Source organism: Myotis lucifugus, unplaced genomic scaffold (genome assembly GCF_000147115.1).
Source record: "Myotis lucifugus unplaced genomic scaffold, Myoluc2.0 scaffold_100, whole genome shotgun sequence".
Lineage (NCBI taxonomy): Eukaryota > Metazoa > Chordata > Mammalia > Chiroptera > Vespertilionidae > Myotis > Myotis lucifugus.
In genome coordinates this window covers 1,121,426-1,138,691 of record NW_005871148.1, presented here as the reverse complement: position 1 = coordinate 1,138,691, position 17,266 = coordinate 1,121,426, and the positions used below count along the sequence as shown (strand labels likewise).

Genomic DNA, 17,266 nt, shown 5'->3' with positions numbered 1-17,266 from the left:
AGCCCTTCGCTTCCGCAGGGGACGCTGGGAGCTGTAGTCCGCGTTTTCTTTCACCAACTGAGCGGCTCTCGGTCTGAGGGAAAGGGCGTGGGAGACGTGAAACGGACGTGCTTTCTGATTGGCTGAGGGGTCACGGCCGTTGTGGCGGGAAAAGGCGGTGGAGAGCTCGAGGCTGTGGTGGGAATTGAGTTTTCCTCAGCCTTGAGGCGAGGACAAGCACACAGAAGAGGGGAACGAACCCAGAGTGTGGCAGAAGGCTCTGGGGTGACGCTAAGGAGATTGGTGTAAGGGTCCAGTGAGCCGTCGGGGTGTCCACGAAGGCTTCTGAAAATGGACGGACGTGGGAGGCCAAGATTGGCCTCTGTGAGCGAGTTTCAGTTTGGAGCTGTCGCCACCGAGACCATCGAGGACGCTCTGCTCCACCTGGCCCAGCAGAACGAGCAAGCGGTGCAGGAGTCGGCGGGCTGGATGGGCAGCTTCCGGGAGCCCCGCATCGTGGGTGTGAACGCGGGGCCGCCGGGAGCTGGGTTGTGGGGGGACAGGGGCACCTGTCTCTGAGGCGCCAATTCTGAGATTCAGTGTAGTTCCTTAATTCAAAGAAGTTGCTGTGTGCCAGGTGCTGGGGAAATAGTGATGAATAAGACACACCAGCACCCTACCCTTGATTTCCAAATGTATATTTAGTATCCGTGCTGCTGGGGTAGAAAGATGAAATATAGTCCCTGCTTTCAAACCATGAATGTAATCCTTGGAGAATAGTAGGACAAACCTGCAAATGCTTAGGTACAAGTGCGGTTAAATAAGTGACCTTCTAGATAAAAAACGAGCTTCTGGGGGGACTAACACGGGTGAGGGCTGAGCGGGGCAGGAGGAAGTAAAGGCGTCACCATGGCCTTTAGGCCTCGAAGGGAAGGTGACGTTTCGTTTCGTTGGCAAAGATGGGGAAGGGGTCCTGTGAGCGAAGCCGTGGAGGTGGGGGCGCGGGGTCAGCGTGGGCACGGCGTGGCCCGGGTTGGCCAGGGCACGCGGAGGAGGCGTGGAAACCAGGACCAGAGGGCGGTGTGGAGACAGTCCACGTGGGGCCGTGGGCGCCGAGGCGGGAGCGTATCCCAGGGAGGAGAGGAGAAGGCGGGGTGCTAATGGGGTGCGATGGACGGGAACCTCGGCCTTAGGAAGGGTCTCTGGGCCGTGGCGGGAGGACGGATGGGAGGTGATAGGGCCGAGGGAGTGACAGGGACGGTGGGTGACACCTCCCGGCGGTGAAAGGCAGGTCCCGAGGTGGGTGCGCTCAGGACATGAGGAGGCCAAGGAGGCGACTGTGCCGCGGAGACTGGGGCTGCAGGGAAACACCGCAAAACGGAGGACGGCGGCTTTTGGCCGGGACAGAGAATGACTCTGGTTTTGACTCAGGTGCTTGTGAAGCCCGGAGGAAGGTTCCCTGCCGGCCGTCTGAAAGGTGCGAGAAGTCAGACTGGAGGTCCAGGCTTGGGAGTTGCCGCCATGACGGGACGGCAGCGGCCGGGGGTGAGCCCCTCGAGGGGGAGAGGAGAAGGTCAAGTTCGAGGACGGCCCCTTGGGAAGCGTGTTGTGTGCAGGAGACTGGAGGTCGGAGAAAAACCGCGAAGGAAGTGAAAGGGGGTTTGGAGCCCAGAGGCCTCCGGGAGCCCGGGCGCTTCCGGGAGATGAACCGTGGGAAGGAGGCGGCCAAGGGGCCACGACGCCTGACAACGTGGACGCGTTCGCTGGCCTTGGAGACCACCGTTTCGGCAAGTTGGGAAAAGGAGAAGCCGGACGGCGGAACTGAGGGCCTGAATGACGAGGGGGAAGCGGCAGGTGGAACCAGGCTCTCAGGAAGTGAGAGGAAGCCCGCGCCGGAGAGGCCGGAAGGGGAAGAGTCGGTCCGAGCGTCTGTCAGGGCGGGAGGCGGAGCCGGCAGCTCGGGCGGGTGTCACCCTCACCGTCACCTAACCCGGGCCCAGTTTCCTTGGCAGATTAAAATGGAAAATAGAGACAATTGCCCAGATAACTCAGACCAAAACCAAACAACTGCACACACACACACACACACACACAGAAAACCTCAACGCCATTAAATAATAGGATCGGCTAATCACACACAATTATTCTAGAGCATTTGCTCAATTGCTTAAACGAATTCTCTTCATTGGACACTGGTAGCAGAGCTTTAGTCTCTGTAACGATAAGGTTTTGTACATCTATGTCTGTCGTGTGTTAAGTAGATTGTTAAATTATCTTGTGCTACCTTGACTTTTATAGTTTTTTTTTTCCCCCTAAGAAAGTCAAATTTTCTCTGAAGACATATGGTAATTTGATTGTATGTACTTCTTTACCGATCAGTGCCAAAAGTTCCCAGTTCTGCAGCTTTCTGGATTGAGAACTAACATTTACCCTTGTGTCCGCCCTCTAACAATATTGCAAACTAAATAAAATTCTATCTGGGGCGGTTCTTTCAAAGAGAAACAGGCAGCCTTAAATCTTGCCAAGGTATCTTGCCCTTCCCACCTTCCCAGTGACTCCCCCACCTCCCAAATTGGGCTCTGTTCCCTGATTTGGAGGATGTTTCTTCAAAACAAGCCACGCCACCCTAACAACCTTGCTCCTGGGAGGGGCTCAGCCACCACAGATTTACCCAACAAACTGGTGGTGGAGAGATGGTGTCCAGCTGTAAGGTGAAACGTGTTTGTAAAGCAATGGGAGTTCTCCAGAGGGTGGTTACTAAACAAACAGTATTATAAAGAATATTGTAGCTCCAGGAGGGACCTTTCTGTTCCTGTCAACATTCCACTGCAAACAGAATATAAGGGTTAGGATTTTTATCCATCCAAGACTCACCCTTGAAGCTGGGGGTTCCCAGCATGGTGCAGAGGCCAATTAGAACAGCTGGTATGTTTGCGTGTAGCTGGCTAAGCCTTTCATCAGCTGAGACCCACAGGAAGGCTCCAGGGTCACTGAGGGGGCTTGGTAAGCCCTTGTCTTTGGCACTCAGTCAGCCTCCTTTTCATGCCTCTGATCTGCCTATTGGCAGCAAAAGGAACTAATCTCAGCTTGGGTTGTTTCAGTCTCATCTTTCTCACCTCCCGACCCCCTTCCCTTGGCCTCATCATGGCTTTTACACAACGCCAAGAGTTCACAGAGTGGTTTTGGTTGCACCTTGTGAATTAGGCTCTTCTTTTCTGTTTTGGCAGAGTTTGTTTTTCTCCTGTCTGAACAATGGTGTCTGGAGAAATCCGTGAGCTACCAGGCTGTAGAAATCCTAGAAAGGTAAAGCCCTGAGCATAAGGCCTTTGTAGTGGTACAAAGAATGACCAATATATCCAAATCTTAAATAAATAAAAAATACACAACCCAAAATAGTATGAGTTGCCCCTTACCATGAGACCTGGTTTTGCACCCTCTAGTGCAAATGTAAATTTCTTAGCCGACGATTGGTATTGGCGAGGATAAGATGTAGCATAATTTGAAGCAGAAACACCCTTTAGTTTCAGTGAGTGTGGATGATTTACTTCCCCCTTCCTTTCTTTTTAGGTTTATGGTTAAGCAGGCAGAGAATATCTGCAGACAAGCCACAATCCAGTTAAGGGATAAGACAGTGCCTCAGAACTGGAGGGCTCTGAAAGAGCAGCTTTTCAACAAATTTATCCTGCGTCTTGTGTCATGTGTTCAGCTGGCAAGCAAACTTTCTTTCCACTACAAAGTAAGGAGCTGGTGTTGCTCATGTGCACCTGAGTGTTAGAAAGAAACGGGCTCATTCAAAGGTGACTGTGAGAAACATACTCCTAGGCTAGGTGATACTACTCATGTGGAAATTCCAGAGTTTAATTATGCTTCCTAAGCATACCACACACACACACACACACACACACACACACACACACACACACAGAGTCACATAGAGGCAGTTATTAAATAGCCTGAAGTTCTGTTCCCAAGGTATAATTGCTGGACAGAGGCCATTGTTCATACAGGTCACCTTTTCTCCCCTTGGACTCAAGGACAGTTTACATAAAATGTCTGAACTGCCAACATATCAGCATTAAAGGTAAACTATTACATTTAAAAAGGATAAAAAATTTTCCACATTACTACCCAATGTGTATATAATAAAGTATCATTCATTCAACAAATATTTATTGTCTTCTATGGCCAGATGCTTCACTAGGTGCCATGGCTGCAACAGTAAAAATATTGTCTGTGCTCTCAAGGAACTTATCCAATGAGAGAAGACACATAAGCAAATAATGTGGGGAAGTGTTCTGATTAGTGTCAATACAGAGGGCTATGAATGTACCTCATTAGCCTTGGAGAGTCAAGGAAGTGTATTTAGAGAAAATGACTTCTCAAAGGGGGAAGGGTTGTGGAAGATGGGTGGATCCTAAGGGAAGAGGGAGAGGAGTTAAGAAAAGCAGGAAGAGAGAAGGGGGAGGAAAGGAGGTCCAGATACAGGAAACAGCATTGTAGAGGCTTGGGGAGCTTGGTGGGTTTGAGAGCTGCAAGTTCTATATGACAAGCATTGAGTGTAAGAGGGAATTACCAAGGGAAAAGGCAAGATGAAAGCATGGGCTGGATTGTGAAGGGTTTTTTACACTATGCCAAGATGTATCTTTACTCTGACACCCTCTCCTCTCCCTCACTGTTTTTCCTTGCCCAGATAATCAGCAACATTACAGTCCTGAATTTCCTCCAGGCTCTAGGATATCTGTACACTAAAGAAGAACTGCTGGAGTCAGAGCTTGATATTTTGAAGTCCCTGAACTTCCAAATCAACCTGCCTACTCCCCTGGCATATGTGGAGATGCTCCTGGAGGTTCTAGGTAATTTATTAAGTGTTCCAGGGACTGTGCATCGGAGTCTTCCAGAGAAGGCAATAAGAATGTACCCAAGGGTTGGGGGGCAGTGGGCAGAACCCACCAATGAGGAACAGCAGGAAGCTTGGACTGATGGAGGGAAGTGCTCTCTCTGGTACTTGTCAGGAAAAGAAACTTAGGTCTCAGCACCTGGCTTCTGTTTGGACTCATGAGGTACTCTTACTACAGGGACCAAGGAGTTGATTTTATAGAGAGCATGAGATAAGAGGGGAACAAATATACTCTCATTGCATATGGAGATTTTTCTACCTTTCCCTTTGTCCTTTAAAATGGACCTCCAGCTGAAGAGGTTTCTTATAGTAAAGCAAAGAACCAGGAAGCACCTTAGCAGCTCAACAGTTTTATGATCCGTGATTATGATCAGAAAAGACCCGAATAATGCTCTTTACCATGCCCATACTCCATCTAGGATACAATGGCTGTTTGGTCCCAGCCACGCAGCTGCATGCAACCTGCCTAACCCTGCTCGACCTAGTCTATCTTCTGCATGAACCCATATATGAGAGCCTGCTGAGGGCTTCAATTGAGAACTCCACACCCAGTCAGCTACAAGGGTAAGGCAACCCCTTTAGCATAGGCTCCTTCCAGAAACAGAGTCCAGAATGTAGCATGAGAACTTGGGGAATGGAATTTACCTAGCGAGGCATCCAATCCACAGATAACCTGCACAGGTTATCTGGTTCAAATTAACGTCCGGTATGTTGCCTGGATGCAGATGACTGAGCCCAATCAGCAAAACTCTAAATGTTTTCACTTTTAAATTTAAATGACTTCAAGTAATTATTTCCTAGTTCTTTCTTTATAGCTGTTTATAATTGGAGATTACCTGACTGCTTTTATAGTCACTTGGGGAATAAAAGCCAGTCACAAGGTTGCAACTTGGACAAAAGTGTTTGATTACTGTAAAGTCAGAATAGTAAAAAGCCTCACAATACATTTGTTAAGGAGACAGAAGGAACAACAAAAGGCCTATAAACCAGACAGGAGGCTCATGTTTAAATCCCAGTTGATTTGGGGGAGGCTGGGAGAAGGTCAATTAACTATTAGTTGACCATTTCCTTCCATGTCTAAAAAATCCACCATGATCAACATCAATTGAAGTTCCATGACCCTAAGATTTGGAAGATCAAATTTCAGCTCCAAAATTAATAATGGTTTTAATCACTCAGGGAAAAGTTTGTTTCAGTGAAGGAAGACTTCATGCTATTGGCAGTAGGAATCATTGCAGCAAGTGCCTTCATCCAAAACCATGTGTGTTGGAGCCAGGTATGCATCACTGAGCAGGACCAGCATGGTCAGAATTCATTTAATAGAAAGCATTCTCCCATTAGTTAAAGGAAAACAGAAGACTATAAAAGGTAAGTGCCAAGACCCAGGATTGAGATGATTGAGCGGGATTTGGGAGAGGAAAAACTAGGTTAGGACTGAAAAGTGTTCTCTAGTTTTCCTCTTACGAAATTAGAAATGGAGGTCCAAGTTCAGCTTGCTCATTCCTCTTTATGATGATAATCTGCTAACATGTTAAAGTCTAATAAATATATCCTCCCAAATATCCCTCTCACCTTTCACAAAACTTATCTCCAGCCCAGTGAAATGTCTAGTAGAAACTTTCCACACTAACACCATCAGGGCAAATGTATCCTAGTGTAGTTTGGCTATTGGCAAACACTGGGGTCTGGATTTAATCTTCTCTGTAAATACAGAGAAACAAAAAAATTTATATTTGGCTTGAGAGACCAGCCCAAGCAATTTGTGCACTAAAACATGTTGAGATGATTTAGTAACAAAAAATCTGTCTCTGTTTCTGAAGGTTGTGGGGCACTTGCAGAGCATCACGGGTATTGCCTTGGAGAGCATTGCTGCATTCTCTTATGCAATCCTGATGCACAGCGTGGGAGCCAACACTCCGGGGCGACAGCAGCCTATTTCTCCCCACCTGGCAGCCAGAGCTCTGAGGGCTGCTGCTTCCTCCAACACATGAAGCAGACAGAATCTGCCAAATAGAAACAGCCTTCCGTCACTGCACTCACCCCTCCCTTTGTTTACTTTATGTTCAGGGTACAAAAGTTTCAAGTATCTTTTGAACTGTGTTTTGTATTCCAACTTTATGCTTATTTTCCTGCATCAGAGAAAGAGTTAAAGTGGACAAGCCTGTCCATTTTGCCATATCAGAATGAAAATGTAAGATGTTAAGAGAGATAGAATATTAATGAAGTTGGTTCATTTTTGTTTAACAAGATATTTATGGCTTTTCTTTTCATTGTTCCTTTCATGAGAGAATATCAGACATGGAGATTATTATTTACCAAGGGCTCAAAAACTGAGACCATCTGGGTGACCTTGACTGAGCAAGAAGGCAGCCTGTATTTCTCCTTAAAGTTAAACATCTGTTCTGTTACTAAGATTTATAAAAATAGGGTTTTCTTTACAGCTGTCTATTTTCACTAGTCTTTTTAAAAAGTAACACTAACCCATCTCTAAACATGTTTCTACAGAATTTCTACATACCTGCACTTGAACTCAATTCTCCCAGAATACAAAGTACTCTATTTTAGTTAAAGAAAAATCCAACAGTGCACCATGGGCAGTTATCAGACTGCAGCAAATCTTTTATTACAAATAATTCTCTACATAATGTCTCCAAGAGTATCAAACACCATTTCATATCTCTAACACAGAGCAGAGCAGGCATTCAGTACTAGAACCAAGTGAGAAGTGTTAAATTTCAAGCTTCTGATCACATCACACGGTGACCAAAGCTTATATGTCATTTTCTCACATTATCCAACTGTGCGTCTCATACATCTCATCGTCTCAGTGGAGACAAAAGTTTCTATTTAATATTGTTAAGTGCAGGAAGTTGAGAGAGATAAATTACAGTGAAAACACATCAATCTCAATTCAACTCAGTAACAAACAAAAACAGAAGCAAATTTAAATTAGTTGTTTAAGGTGAGAGAGGGAAAGGAAGGCATGGGGTTAAGAGTCAAAACTATAACAAGGCTGGTAGCTATACATGGCATGTGTAGCTCTGGGAACTATTTGCCATGTGATATTTTACAATAAAGTGGCTTTTGTAGAGTTTTTCTTTTTTTTTTCTTTTTGGTATTGTAAACATGTGTTTAATAGTACCCAAAGTTAATTTAAAACTTTTCAAAGAAAACAAAATTTAAAGCCTTTAAGGCAAACATCCCGCTAAGGAAAACAGAAAGTCATTTATTATAAAACTGTGAGGACACCCAAGCAAGACCCCACTTAAGATTCGTCAGCATGAACTTGAGAGCTTTTGTCCACTGTTCCTCAGAGTTAAACTGGGTTTTGATGGAATAGGAGCCGCCGCTGCCTCCTGTGTCTTCAATCTTGCCTTTTTCCACATCCATCCTGCAGATGGACACAGCAGAGCTCATTAGAAACTGAGATCTGATTTAAGTCAGTTCAGGCAAATGGGCAGGGACTTAATCATGGGACCATTCACGTCATCTTATCTATTAAAGAACTTGGCAAGAAACGGTAGTGTATTTTGGATTTACTTGAAAGCCAAAAGTCAAGAAGGCTGTCACAAGAGCCTCATTGTCATTTGGAGTACAGGGACAGGACACACACCCAAACAGATGACAAGCCTGGAGCAGAGGGAAAGTGAGGGTTACAGTACTCCTCACTGTTTTCCTAGGCATCCCTGAGCTCATGGGAGGGAAGGGAGCAGAAAAAAAGAAACGCTTTGTTTTGGGGTGAGAGAAGCAGCTCAGCTTTACTCTCTTGAACTAAGGTCTCTATCTATCACCGGGCCCCTACACAATTTGACCAAAGGAAGCATTCCTGCACATTTCCAGGGCCTTAAGGAAAAACCTTCCTGAAATTGGAGACTGGGCAGAAGCTCCATAGCAAGAAAATCCCCCAAACTACCCAAGACAGCATTCTTTTTCTCCAGGAGTCAGGTGGTCACATTCTGTCCTACTTGCAGCATTAGATCAGTCTTTGCCCATCAGTGTCATGTGATTTTGTACCATTTCTGCTTTCCCTCCATTCATACTATGTTTTGCCTCCATTCTTACTGTCCCTTCAATTCTGCTCCATTTGGTCCCACTCTAGATTCACTCAGCAATGGGGGATACTGACCTGTAAGGAAGACAAAATCGTGTCTCGCCTTTCTCAACCTCTTCTTTGAACTGCTGCACACAGTCCAGGAAAGCCACCATGGCATGATCAAACTTGTTGTCCCAGAAAAACCGCAACCCCCCAGAACAGTATAAAGGCAGCTCCTGCCCAAGAAGAGAGAATTGGCTATGGGTGTGGCACCAGGACGGGCTATCAGAGATTGTTCCCAATCCTACCAATCTCTCAAGTCATGTTCTTTCTGTATTCCACTGAAAACAGTAACCCTGGGAAAATAACAATGCACCTAGAATGTTTTTATTATCAATGGAAATGTATTAAACATCTACCTCACAGTGATTCCTTCCCCACCCTAGAGCACACATTCTTCTCTGATCTGCCTATATCCCTTCTCAACAGACTGTAAAAAACACTCATTTTCTCTCTAGGCCTCAAAGAACTAATCCTGAACTGGACAAGACACTGGCTCTTCATGAGATATTTGTCTAGGGAGGAAATGGAATAATGTCATTATCAAGAATAAACTGTTTTTTTAGGAGATATAAAAATTCTGTATTCCAGTGAAAATGGAGTTCCCAGAGTACCTTAGATTTGTCTGTCAGAGACTCCAGGTAAGAATGGTTTCCATAGGGAACAAGTCGATACCTAAAAAGGAGATGGATACAGAGATGGATATAGGGCTCCTCCAAAAGTGATTATTGGGATGTTAGAATCCAATGATTCTGAGACTTCATCCTACCTCTTTTATTATTTCCACCCTCTCATTCACCTCCCTATAAGCTCCATGTTTAAGATTTTGCTTACTGAACAAAGTACATATATAATCGTCTGGGGGGGGCCTTTGTGAGTGAGTGAATGTTTTGGTTTAGATTTAAAAACAAAAACTGAAAATAGCTTGAGGAACGCTAAAGTTCTGGAGATACTGGTGGGCTGGGGACCACTGCAGCTCGAGGACTGCTTGATCAATAGAAAGAGCCCTATGGTGAGCGGAAAACCAGAAACAGAAAGAAAACTCCCAGGCTATTGGGAGTAAGGGTTCCTGCCATAGTGGACAGCAGTACCAGTATGGAGTACAAATTATATCAAAGACATACCATACCCCAAGAAAGGGCTACATATCTTACCTCTGAAATTTCAGACCCATCTTATTGGCCAGGGCATGGAGCAGCAACACTGTCTGGCCCCAAGCAGCATTAATCTCATTCCATTCCACAGGAACACTGGGCAAGCGACCCAGTCTGAAGTTATTAATTGTGCCAAATTGTCCACTATGCCTATAGAAGGCAAAAGGACAGGGAAAAATACAGGGAGAACTTAAAACTTAGCAACTTCTAAGACTTCCTGCTCTTACCTAAAACATAAATCTCCCTCCTTACTAGTATCTTCAGATTCATATATCCCAGTTCTTCTTGGTACTTTAAATACATGTCTACAATGTGAGTCATCTTTCCACCTGCTGCTCAGATGCCAAAGCAGAAATTGGGGCATTATCCTTGAATGCTCTCTCAGCTCTCTCCCTTCAAGAAAGCATCAAACTCTGATTTTACTTCCTAAATCTCTTTAGTCTGTCCACTTCTCTCCAAACTCAATGCCATTACTCTCTTTTTCTATTTCGATTCCTACTAACAAGTTTCCTTACCAAAAAATAGTACCCTCTTCTCTCAAGTCATTTCTCACATTGCAGGTAAAGTTATCACAAATGCTAATGTAATTATGTCACTTCCCTGCCTAAAATGCTTCAATGGCTCCCACTGCCTTTTTTAAATTTAATTTAATTTTTTATTGATTTCAGAGAGGAAGGGAGACGGAGAGACAGAAACATCAATGATGAGAGAGAATAGTTGATCAGCTGCCTCCTGCACGCCCCACACTGGGGGGTCAAGCCCGCAACCCAGGCATGTGCCCTGACCAGGAACTGAACCGTGACCTCCTGGTTCATAGGTTAATGCTCAACCACTGAGCTACAACAGCTGGGCTACCACTGCCTTTTGGATAAAGTCCAAATCCCTTCATGATACCTACAAGGTACTTTAGGAACTGGTAACTCTCCAGTTTCATATCCTGTCATTCTCCCCTTTACACTCTAGTCACAATAAGCTCCTTTCAGTTCTCTGAATTCACCACTCCCACTTTCCTCTGTTTCTTTGCACATGATGTTCTCTCTGACAGGAACAACCCCCTCCTCTGCAGACTTCTATTCACATCTCAGCTTAAACATCAACCTCCTCTGAGGGAAACTTTCCATGTGGCCTGCTCACATTGGGTGAAGTGCCCTTATGTGTTCCCACAGCACCCTAGATTAACCATTATCAATCTGTATTACAAGTGCCTATTACTTATTCATCTCTTCCACTAGATTATAAACAACTAGAAGGTAGAATGCATATTGTTTGCTGTTGCCATCCTAGTGCTTAGAATAGTGCCTACCACACAGTAGATGCTCAATAGATACTAGTTAAATGGATAAAACATCAAGTAAATTAATACATGACTGACCCTACAGGTAAGAAATCAGCTCCAGGCAGAGGACCAGAATTTCATGTGGCTGGAGGGCTCAGATCTGTCCCTTTCCTTGGAAGAATGGATGGCACCAAGCTCTAGAATTCCAATCCCCTGATTTTACCTAGCCCATCCTAAGGATGGAAAAAAACTAGATGGGATGAAAATGATATACAGTCTTATTTCGCAGGAGGTGGGCACCCTCGCTTAGTGGTCAACAGCTAAGGTCCAGATATGTAGTGCTTTCCAGACACTCCTCACCCTCCAGCCCTCATTACCAAATGTGGAAGGTTGCATTAAAGACGTTGGTTTTCTTCAGCTTGTCCAGCTGCATCTGGGCATATCGCATCTGGTTTTCTACACTCTTCAGCTCATCATCCAGTTCCAGCTGTTGTCGTTTAAATTCACTGTATTCCCTCTGATACCTGTGAGCAGCCAAAGTGGCCATTGAAGACTGTTAGTTTGGGGGCTAAAATTTCTCTGTTATCACCCTCCTTAAGGACTTCTTCTTAGTGATTATGGTTACATCTAGTTACAGCATCACTGAGATTGTCACAGATCACACTCAAAGAACATACTTGCCCCGGTTGTTTTGCCTGGGAGGGACAGGAATGTCTCAAATTCCAGCTGCCCATTTGCAAAAAGGGGAGGAAGAAAGGACTCTTCCAAACCAGGCCAAACACCTCTCGTTGTCTGACCTTTTCCAGAATCAAGGTGAAATGTGTCAAGAGTGGCTTCTTCATGGCTTGGCCATAACTGAACTCCTATAACTTCACCTTTACATTCTTATTGTCCTTTAAATAGTAAACACCATTTCCAATGAAACTTGTTACACTGCTCTGTGAAAAATTAACTTTTTGTTCTGTCCTTCACTTCCCCTATTTCAGTTAATGTGGACACTGTCTCCTCCAATAGACAGAGGGTTCTCTCAGGTCGAGAGCACCAAGGAAATTTTTGAGCTGAGAAGGAACGAATGTGGGCCAATATGCTCATCTCTCCAGAGCAGGATGCTGGGTGCAGAGGCTGACTTACCCAATGAGCCCCGTTCCCTACAGCACAGAGCTGTGACTACAGCCCTGGCTCTCCATTCTCTATTTAATCAACATGCTTTTTTTACTTAGTCACGCTGACCCTTCATACATAACTCTTCAAACAAATCTCTAGAAACAGGGCCTGGAAACAATATGCAGGATCCAGAGCAGACATGCTGCAGAGTGACAGCTGAATGCAGCTTACAAACTAATCAGACACATTCAGCTGGAAGCCATTTCCCCTCCTGGAGCTTTCAGGGCAGGAAATTAGAAGAACAGGGTGATCACTTACTGAGCCTCCTCCTGATCCAGTCGCTCAGCTTCAGCCTGGACCTTTTCGAGATCTTCTGCCACTAATTTACGGTTCTTTTCCACATCTTCCAGCTCCTGAATCAGCCTCTCCTCCTCTAATGCCAGCTCCTTTAGCTCCATCTGTAGCTGTTCACTGTCATCCTCATTCATTTGCTCTAAGATCTCCAAACAGCGCCTGCCAAGGACAGAGAGTATGCTTGCAGAAGGAACCTGTTATTCTGTTTACCTGAGTTGAGCATGGCTCTTGGGTAAGAACCAGGCAGTCTCAGAGCAGTGATGGCTCTAAGACCCAGATGTCAGTGTCCAGGCCCTGGCTCTGGAGGTACTCACTTGTAGTTCTGACACTCATTTTCAGTGACGTTGAGCTGAGTGTCCAGCTGGTCTAACAGAGTATCTGTGCATTCCTCACACAGTGGGTGATCCACATCTGTCTGGCCTGACATGATGTCAAAAAGGTCCCCAGTAACCTGGAAGTATGGGAGAGTCCGGGTAGGGCCTGCCCCATGCTACCTGCCCAGACAACCCCCTCTACCAGCCATGCCCACTGCTTGATGCTGGAACGAGGCCGACTTGCCTTCAGTCTTCGGCTGAGGTTCTCCATGGTTCCGCCATCAGATGCCTCCCCAATCAGAGTGAAGCTGTTGGCACTTTCCGTAGACATCATCCTGCAGACAGCCCCCCGCCCATGGGCCACATGAGGGAGCAGAGAGGCCTCCTCCACCTACTGCAGTGCCAGTGGCAGAGACTCTCAAGCACCAGCTGAGGGGCCTCAAAGTGCATACCCACTCCTAGCCCGACTGACCTCCCAAGGGTACCTCTCTCCCAAGGGAAGGCCATGCTGGTCTTCCACAGGGGCACTCAGCACGAAGGTTGGCCTGGACAGACTAAGGAGGGAGAGGGGGCATCAAAAACTGATGTGTGTGTCTATAATAGAAAAGGAAGGAGAATCCGGAAAGACCATTTTTTAATATTACACCCTCGGCAGCCACCTTCACATGCATCAATAACTAAGAACCTGAACATATAACATTAGCTGTTCTTAAACTTTTCAAGAGCCCATCTGTTTTATTAGTCAATCACTCCCTGGACTTTTCTCACTTCTTTATCATGAGAGTTATTGTCTCTTTCCACGTGTAAATGGCTACAGGAAAAACTCAATTAGTATTGGAAGGTGATGGGCCAGTATAAGGGAATGCATCTTTTTTGGAGGAGCCAAAAGGCTGGGTGATGATACATTTCTATCACCTGGCTCCAGGTCTCAATTGTGGGTTCTATTAAAATTCTACTAGTCTTTGGCAAGGAGCAGGGGGCTGAAGAGTAGTAGGCACCTGGCTGGGGGGATGAATCTGCGAGAGACACCATCCTGACGAGTTTCAATAAATGGCTCCTGGGAACGAAATAAGAGGGCATTAGAATTTTGGCAGCTTAGAACTATTTGGCTTTACCCTTGACTGACAACCACAAGACGATAAACCAGAGACTTAACTGGTTATTACCTAGACTTTCCTTAAATAGTAAGAAAGGACGCCGGGTGCAGACACACCCCAAGTCCCATTTGATTTTTTTATGGGGAACAGCATTCCCTATGTTATATTCAATTGTAATTAAATATGCATTTTCTCAACACTTACTAGTCAGGGGTAAGGGTGAGATGCCCTAAATATCATGGCACAAGGAAAAAGCCAGATCAGACTACAATGAAGTTTGGCATGGCAAAGAAAAAAGTAGGTAATTTATATGTTTTAAATACATTGATATAATTTATATGTGATCAAAAACTTATATCTGTCTTTGGCAATGAAAATGATCACTGAAGTTATCACAGTTTAAAAATGACATGTTCTCAAAAAAAAAAAAAAAGATGTTCTTTAACAATGACAATCCCCCCTGGCTAGGGTAATCATATAATTTGTTGCCAAAACCAAGATACTTTTGAGAATAGAGAGGAGTGGATATTAATAATTAGTTAGGACAACAGATGTAAACCAGGAATGCCCTGAGATGACCTAGATATATAGGTCATCCCATCTCTCACCTATAATGGCTTATAATTCTGCATCAAATAAAGAAGCTCTCTCCATGTTTTTAAACGGATGACTCTTTCAGTAACCCTGTAACCTCAGGTACCTCCAATTATCCACAGTGGCTTGATCATGTAGAATGCCTCGTTAACCAGAGATCCCAAAAGTTTGTGGGCTCTAGAAACACCAAGTACCCTGCAGAAACCCGGTTTGCATTCCAGTGTTTCCTACCTCTCCTGAGTTACCCTCTTCCTCCTGGGTCTCTCCTGATTTCACCTGGGCTGTGGCAAGTAATGGAGCTAAGGGCAAGGAAAATATTGAGTCAGAAAGAATCTTATCAAAGGAGTGGGTATAAAAGTATAGAAAAAGGCCCTGGCTGGCACGTCAGTGGTTAGAGCATCAGCACCCACATCAAGGGCACAAACCTGGATTGCAGGTTCGATCCCTGGTCCCAGGAGGCAACCAATCGATGTGTCTCTCTCACATCAATGTTTCTCTCTCTCCCTTCCTGCCTTCCATTCTCTCTGGAAATAAATGGGAAAAAAATATCCTTGGGTGAGGATTAACAGCAATAACAAAAAAGTATAGAAAAAGAATTGGAATCATACTCATAACCACCCCCACCTATATCTTTTTCTTAAAGTACCATTTACACAAAGAAGAATCTTTTCTTTACCCCCATTAAATGAGATTAAAGAGTTAAATTTTTTCCAAAATAACCTAAATATACAAAAGGCTAATATGCTAAGTGTCCTTCCCTCCATCCACGTGATGACGTTAAGTAGCAACACCCGGCTTCCTCTCCCTAGTGACGACTAGCCTCCTTGCAGTTTCTTCATAGCCAGGTGCAAACATTTCACACTTTAGCAGTCCATCGCCTTAACCACTCGGCCATCTCGTCCCACGCACATTTCACACTTTAACCAAATGTCTGTGAAGCGTTTTCCCATGCCTCATCTCATTTGATCCTCACAGAAGCCCTGGAGTAGGTAGATAGGAGACTTGGTGGAATCCTATTTTCTTTTCATTAGCCAGAAAACAGAGATTTAGAAAGCTTAGAAACTTGACCCGACTGAACAGAAGTAAGAAATGGTGGACCTTGAAAATGACTTCAGGTTTTCTCACTGCACAGAATATAGTCAAACACTGCTGCAGTTAAATATTTTAACCTTTGTCCTCCCTGCATGATCTACAATAATAATCTGCTTCGGCTGATATTTACTGCTGTGTTGCTGACAATTACCTGAAAGAGAAGTTGGGGTGCTTCACTGGGCTGGTAAAAGTTTAGCTACATCGGAAAGCAGGTCTAATTAAGCAAGTTTATTCTCTATCTATAAAAGGCTAAGTTGACTCGTGATACATATAAAGCTCTCGCTGGCGCCAATCACATGCATGTGTTTCGATCTGTCATTGTCGATGACAGAATTTGGTTGACACTTCTATTATAGAGAAAGGGCAAATAGCGATATTAAAATATTTCTTCTAATTAATTTCCTTCCAATGTGCAAGAATCCGTGCACCGGGCCACTAGTGATATTATGGTTATGTTTTTAAAGATGCCTTATTTTTCAAAAATAGTTACAAAATATTAACTGTATTTATGTTTGGGATTTACTTCAAAATAATTTGGGCCCTAGCCGGTGCTCAGTGGTTAGAGCATCGGCCCACAGACTGAAGGGTCAGTCAAGGGCATGCACTTTGGTTGCAGGCTCGATCCCCTGCCTCAGTGTGCAGGAGGCAACCAATTGATGTGTCTCTCTCACATTGATGTTTCTCTCTCTGTCCCCTCTTCTTCCTTCCCTTCCACTCTCTGAAAATCAATGGGAAAATATCCTCCCCTAAAAAAAAAAAATCCTATATAATAAAACTCTAATATGCAAATCAACTGAACATAATAACCAGACATTATAATGTGCACTGACGACCAGGGGGCAGACACTCAACGTGGGAGCTGCCCCCTGATGGTCAGTGAGCTCCCACAGGGGGAGCACCGCTCAGCCAGAAGTCAGGTTCACAGCTGGTGAGCACAGTGGCAGCGCTAAGGACTGAGCCTAAGCCAGCAGTAGGACATCCCCTGAGGGGTCCAGGACTGCGAGAGGGCGCAGGTTGGGCTGAGAGACCCCCCCCACCCCAGTGCATGAATGTTGTGCACCGGGCCTCTAGTATGTATCTATGATAATAATAATAATAATAATAATAATAATAATAAAAGTGTAATATGCCAATTAGACCGGACATCCTCCTTCCGGACGACCTTCCGGATGAAGCTGGGGCTGGGGCTGCGAGGGAAACCCGGGTCCTGAGTGCCAGGGAAGCCGGTGCTGGCAGCCAGGGGAAGGAAAGCCTACTCTTGCACAAATTTCGTGCATCGGGTCTCTAATATATACATGTGTATATATATATA

The 17,266-nt window shown here is 45.0% G+C and overlaps 2 protein-coding genes across 12 annotated transcripts in view; one reads left to right on the top strand and one right to left on the bottom strand.

The window, feature by feature from the left end:
* Positions 1-33: 33 nt before the first annotated feature.
* CNTD1 (cyclin N-terminal domain containing 1) lies at positions 34-6,975 on the top strand. The gene is made up of 7 exons (XM_006092341.3): positions 34-499; positions 3,207-3,282; positions 3,547-3,715; positions 4,670-4,832; positions 5,296-5,440; positions 6,056-6,152; positions 6,697-6,975. The coding sequence occupies exons 1-7, from the start codon at positions 331-333 to the stop codon at positions 6,865-6,867; spliced, it is 990 nt and encodes a 329-aa protein (XP_006092403.1). The 5' UTR covers positions 34-330; the 3' UTR covers positions 6,868-6,975.
* A 494-nt stretch (positions 6,976-7,469) lies between these two features.
* Positions 7,470-17,266, bottom strand: part of BECN1 (beclin 1) — an 11,871-nt gene continuing 2,074 nt past the window's right edge. For 3 of the 11 annotated variants that reach the window (XM_023756888.1, XM_023756890.1, XM_023756889.1), the window contains 11 exons: positions 15,094-15,161; positions 14,170-14,228; positions 13,657-13,725; positions 13,416-13,506; positions 13,172-13,308; positions 12,822-13,016; positions 11,777-11,923; positions 10,124-10,273; positions 9,584-9,644; positions 9,003-9,145; positions 7,470-8,267 (listed from right to left, as the gene is read on the bottom strand). In XM_023756888.1, the coding sequence (XP_023612656.1) occupies positions 8,099-8,267; positions 9,003-9,145; positions 9,584-9,644; positions 10,124-10,273; positions 11,777-11,923; positions 12,822-13,016; positions 13,172-13,308; positions 13,416-13,506; positions 13,657-13,725; positions 14,170-14,228; positions 15,094-15,161 (1,289 nt within the window). In that variant the 3' untranslated portion in view covers positions 7,470-8,098. Of the gene's footprint in view, positions 8,268-9,002; positions 9,146-9,583; positions 9,645-10,123; positions 10,274-11,776; positions 11,924-12,821; positions 13,017-13,171; positions 13,309-13,415; positions 13,507-13,643; positions 13,766-14,169; positions 14,229-15,093; positions 15,162-17,266 lie in introns of those variants that run through there. The other 8 variants (XM_023756893.1, XM_023756895.1, XM_023756892.1 and 5 more) reach the window with 8 other exon arrangements.

What these genes read in the sequence shown, in the direction of transcription:
- CNTD1 (XM_006092341.3), top strand. Translation starts at nt 331, where the DNA reads ATGGACGGACGTGGGAGGCCAAGATTGGCCTCTGTGAGCGAGTTTCAG. An exon ending in CCGGGAGCCCCGCATCGTGG is followed by an intron (nt 500 to 3,206) that starts GTGTGAACGCGG and finishes CTGTTTTGGCAG; the next exon opens with AGTTTGTTTTTCTCCTGTCT. An exon ending in AACTTTCTTTCCACTACAAA is followed by an intron (nt 3,716 to 4,669) that starts GTAAGGAGCTGG and finishes TTCCTTGCCCAG; the next exon opens with ATAATCAGCAACATTACAGT.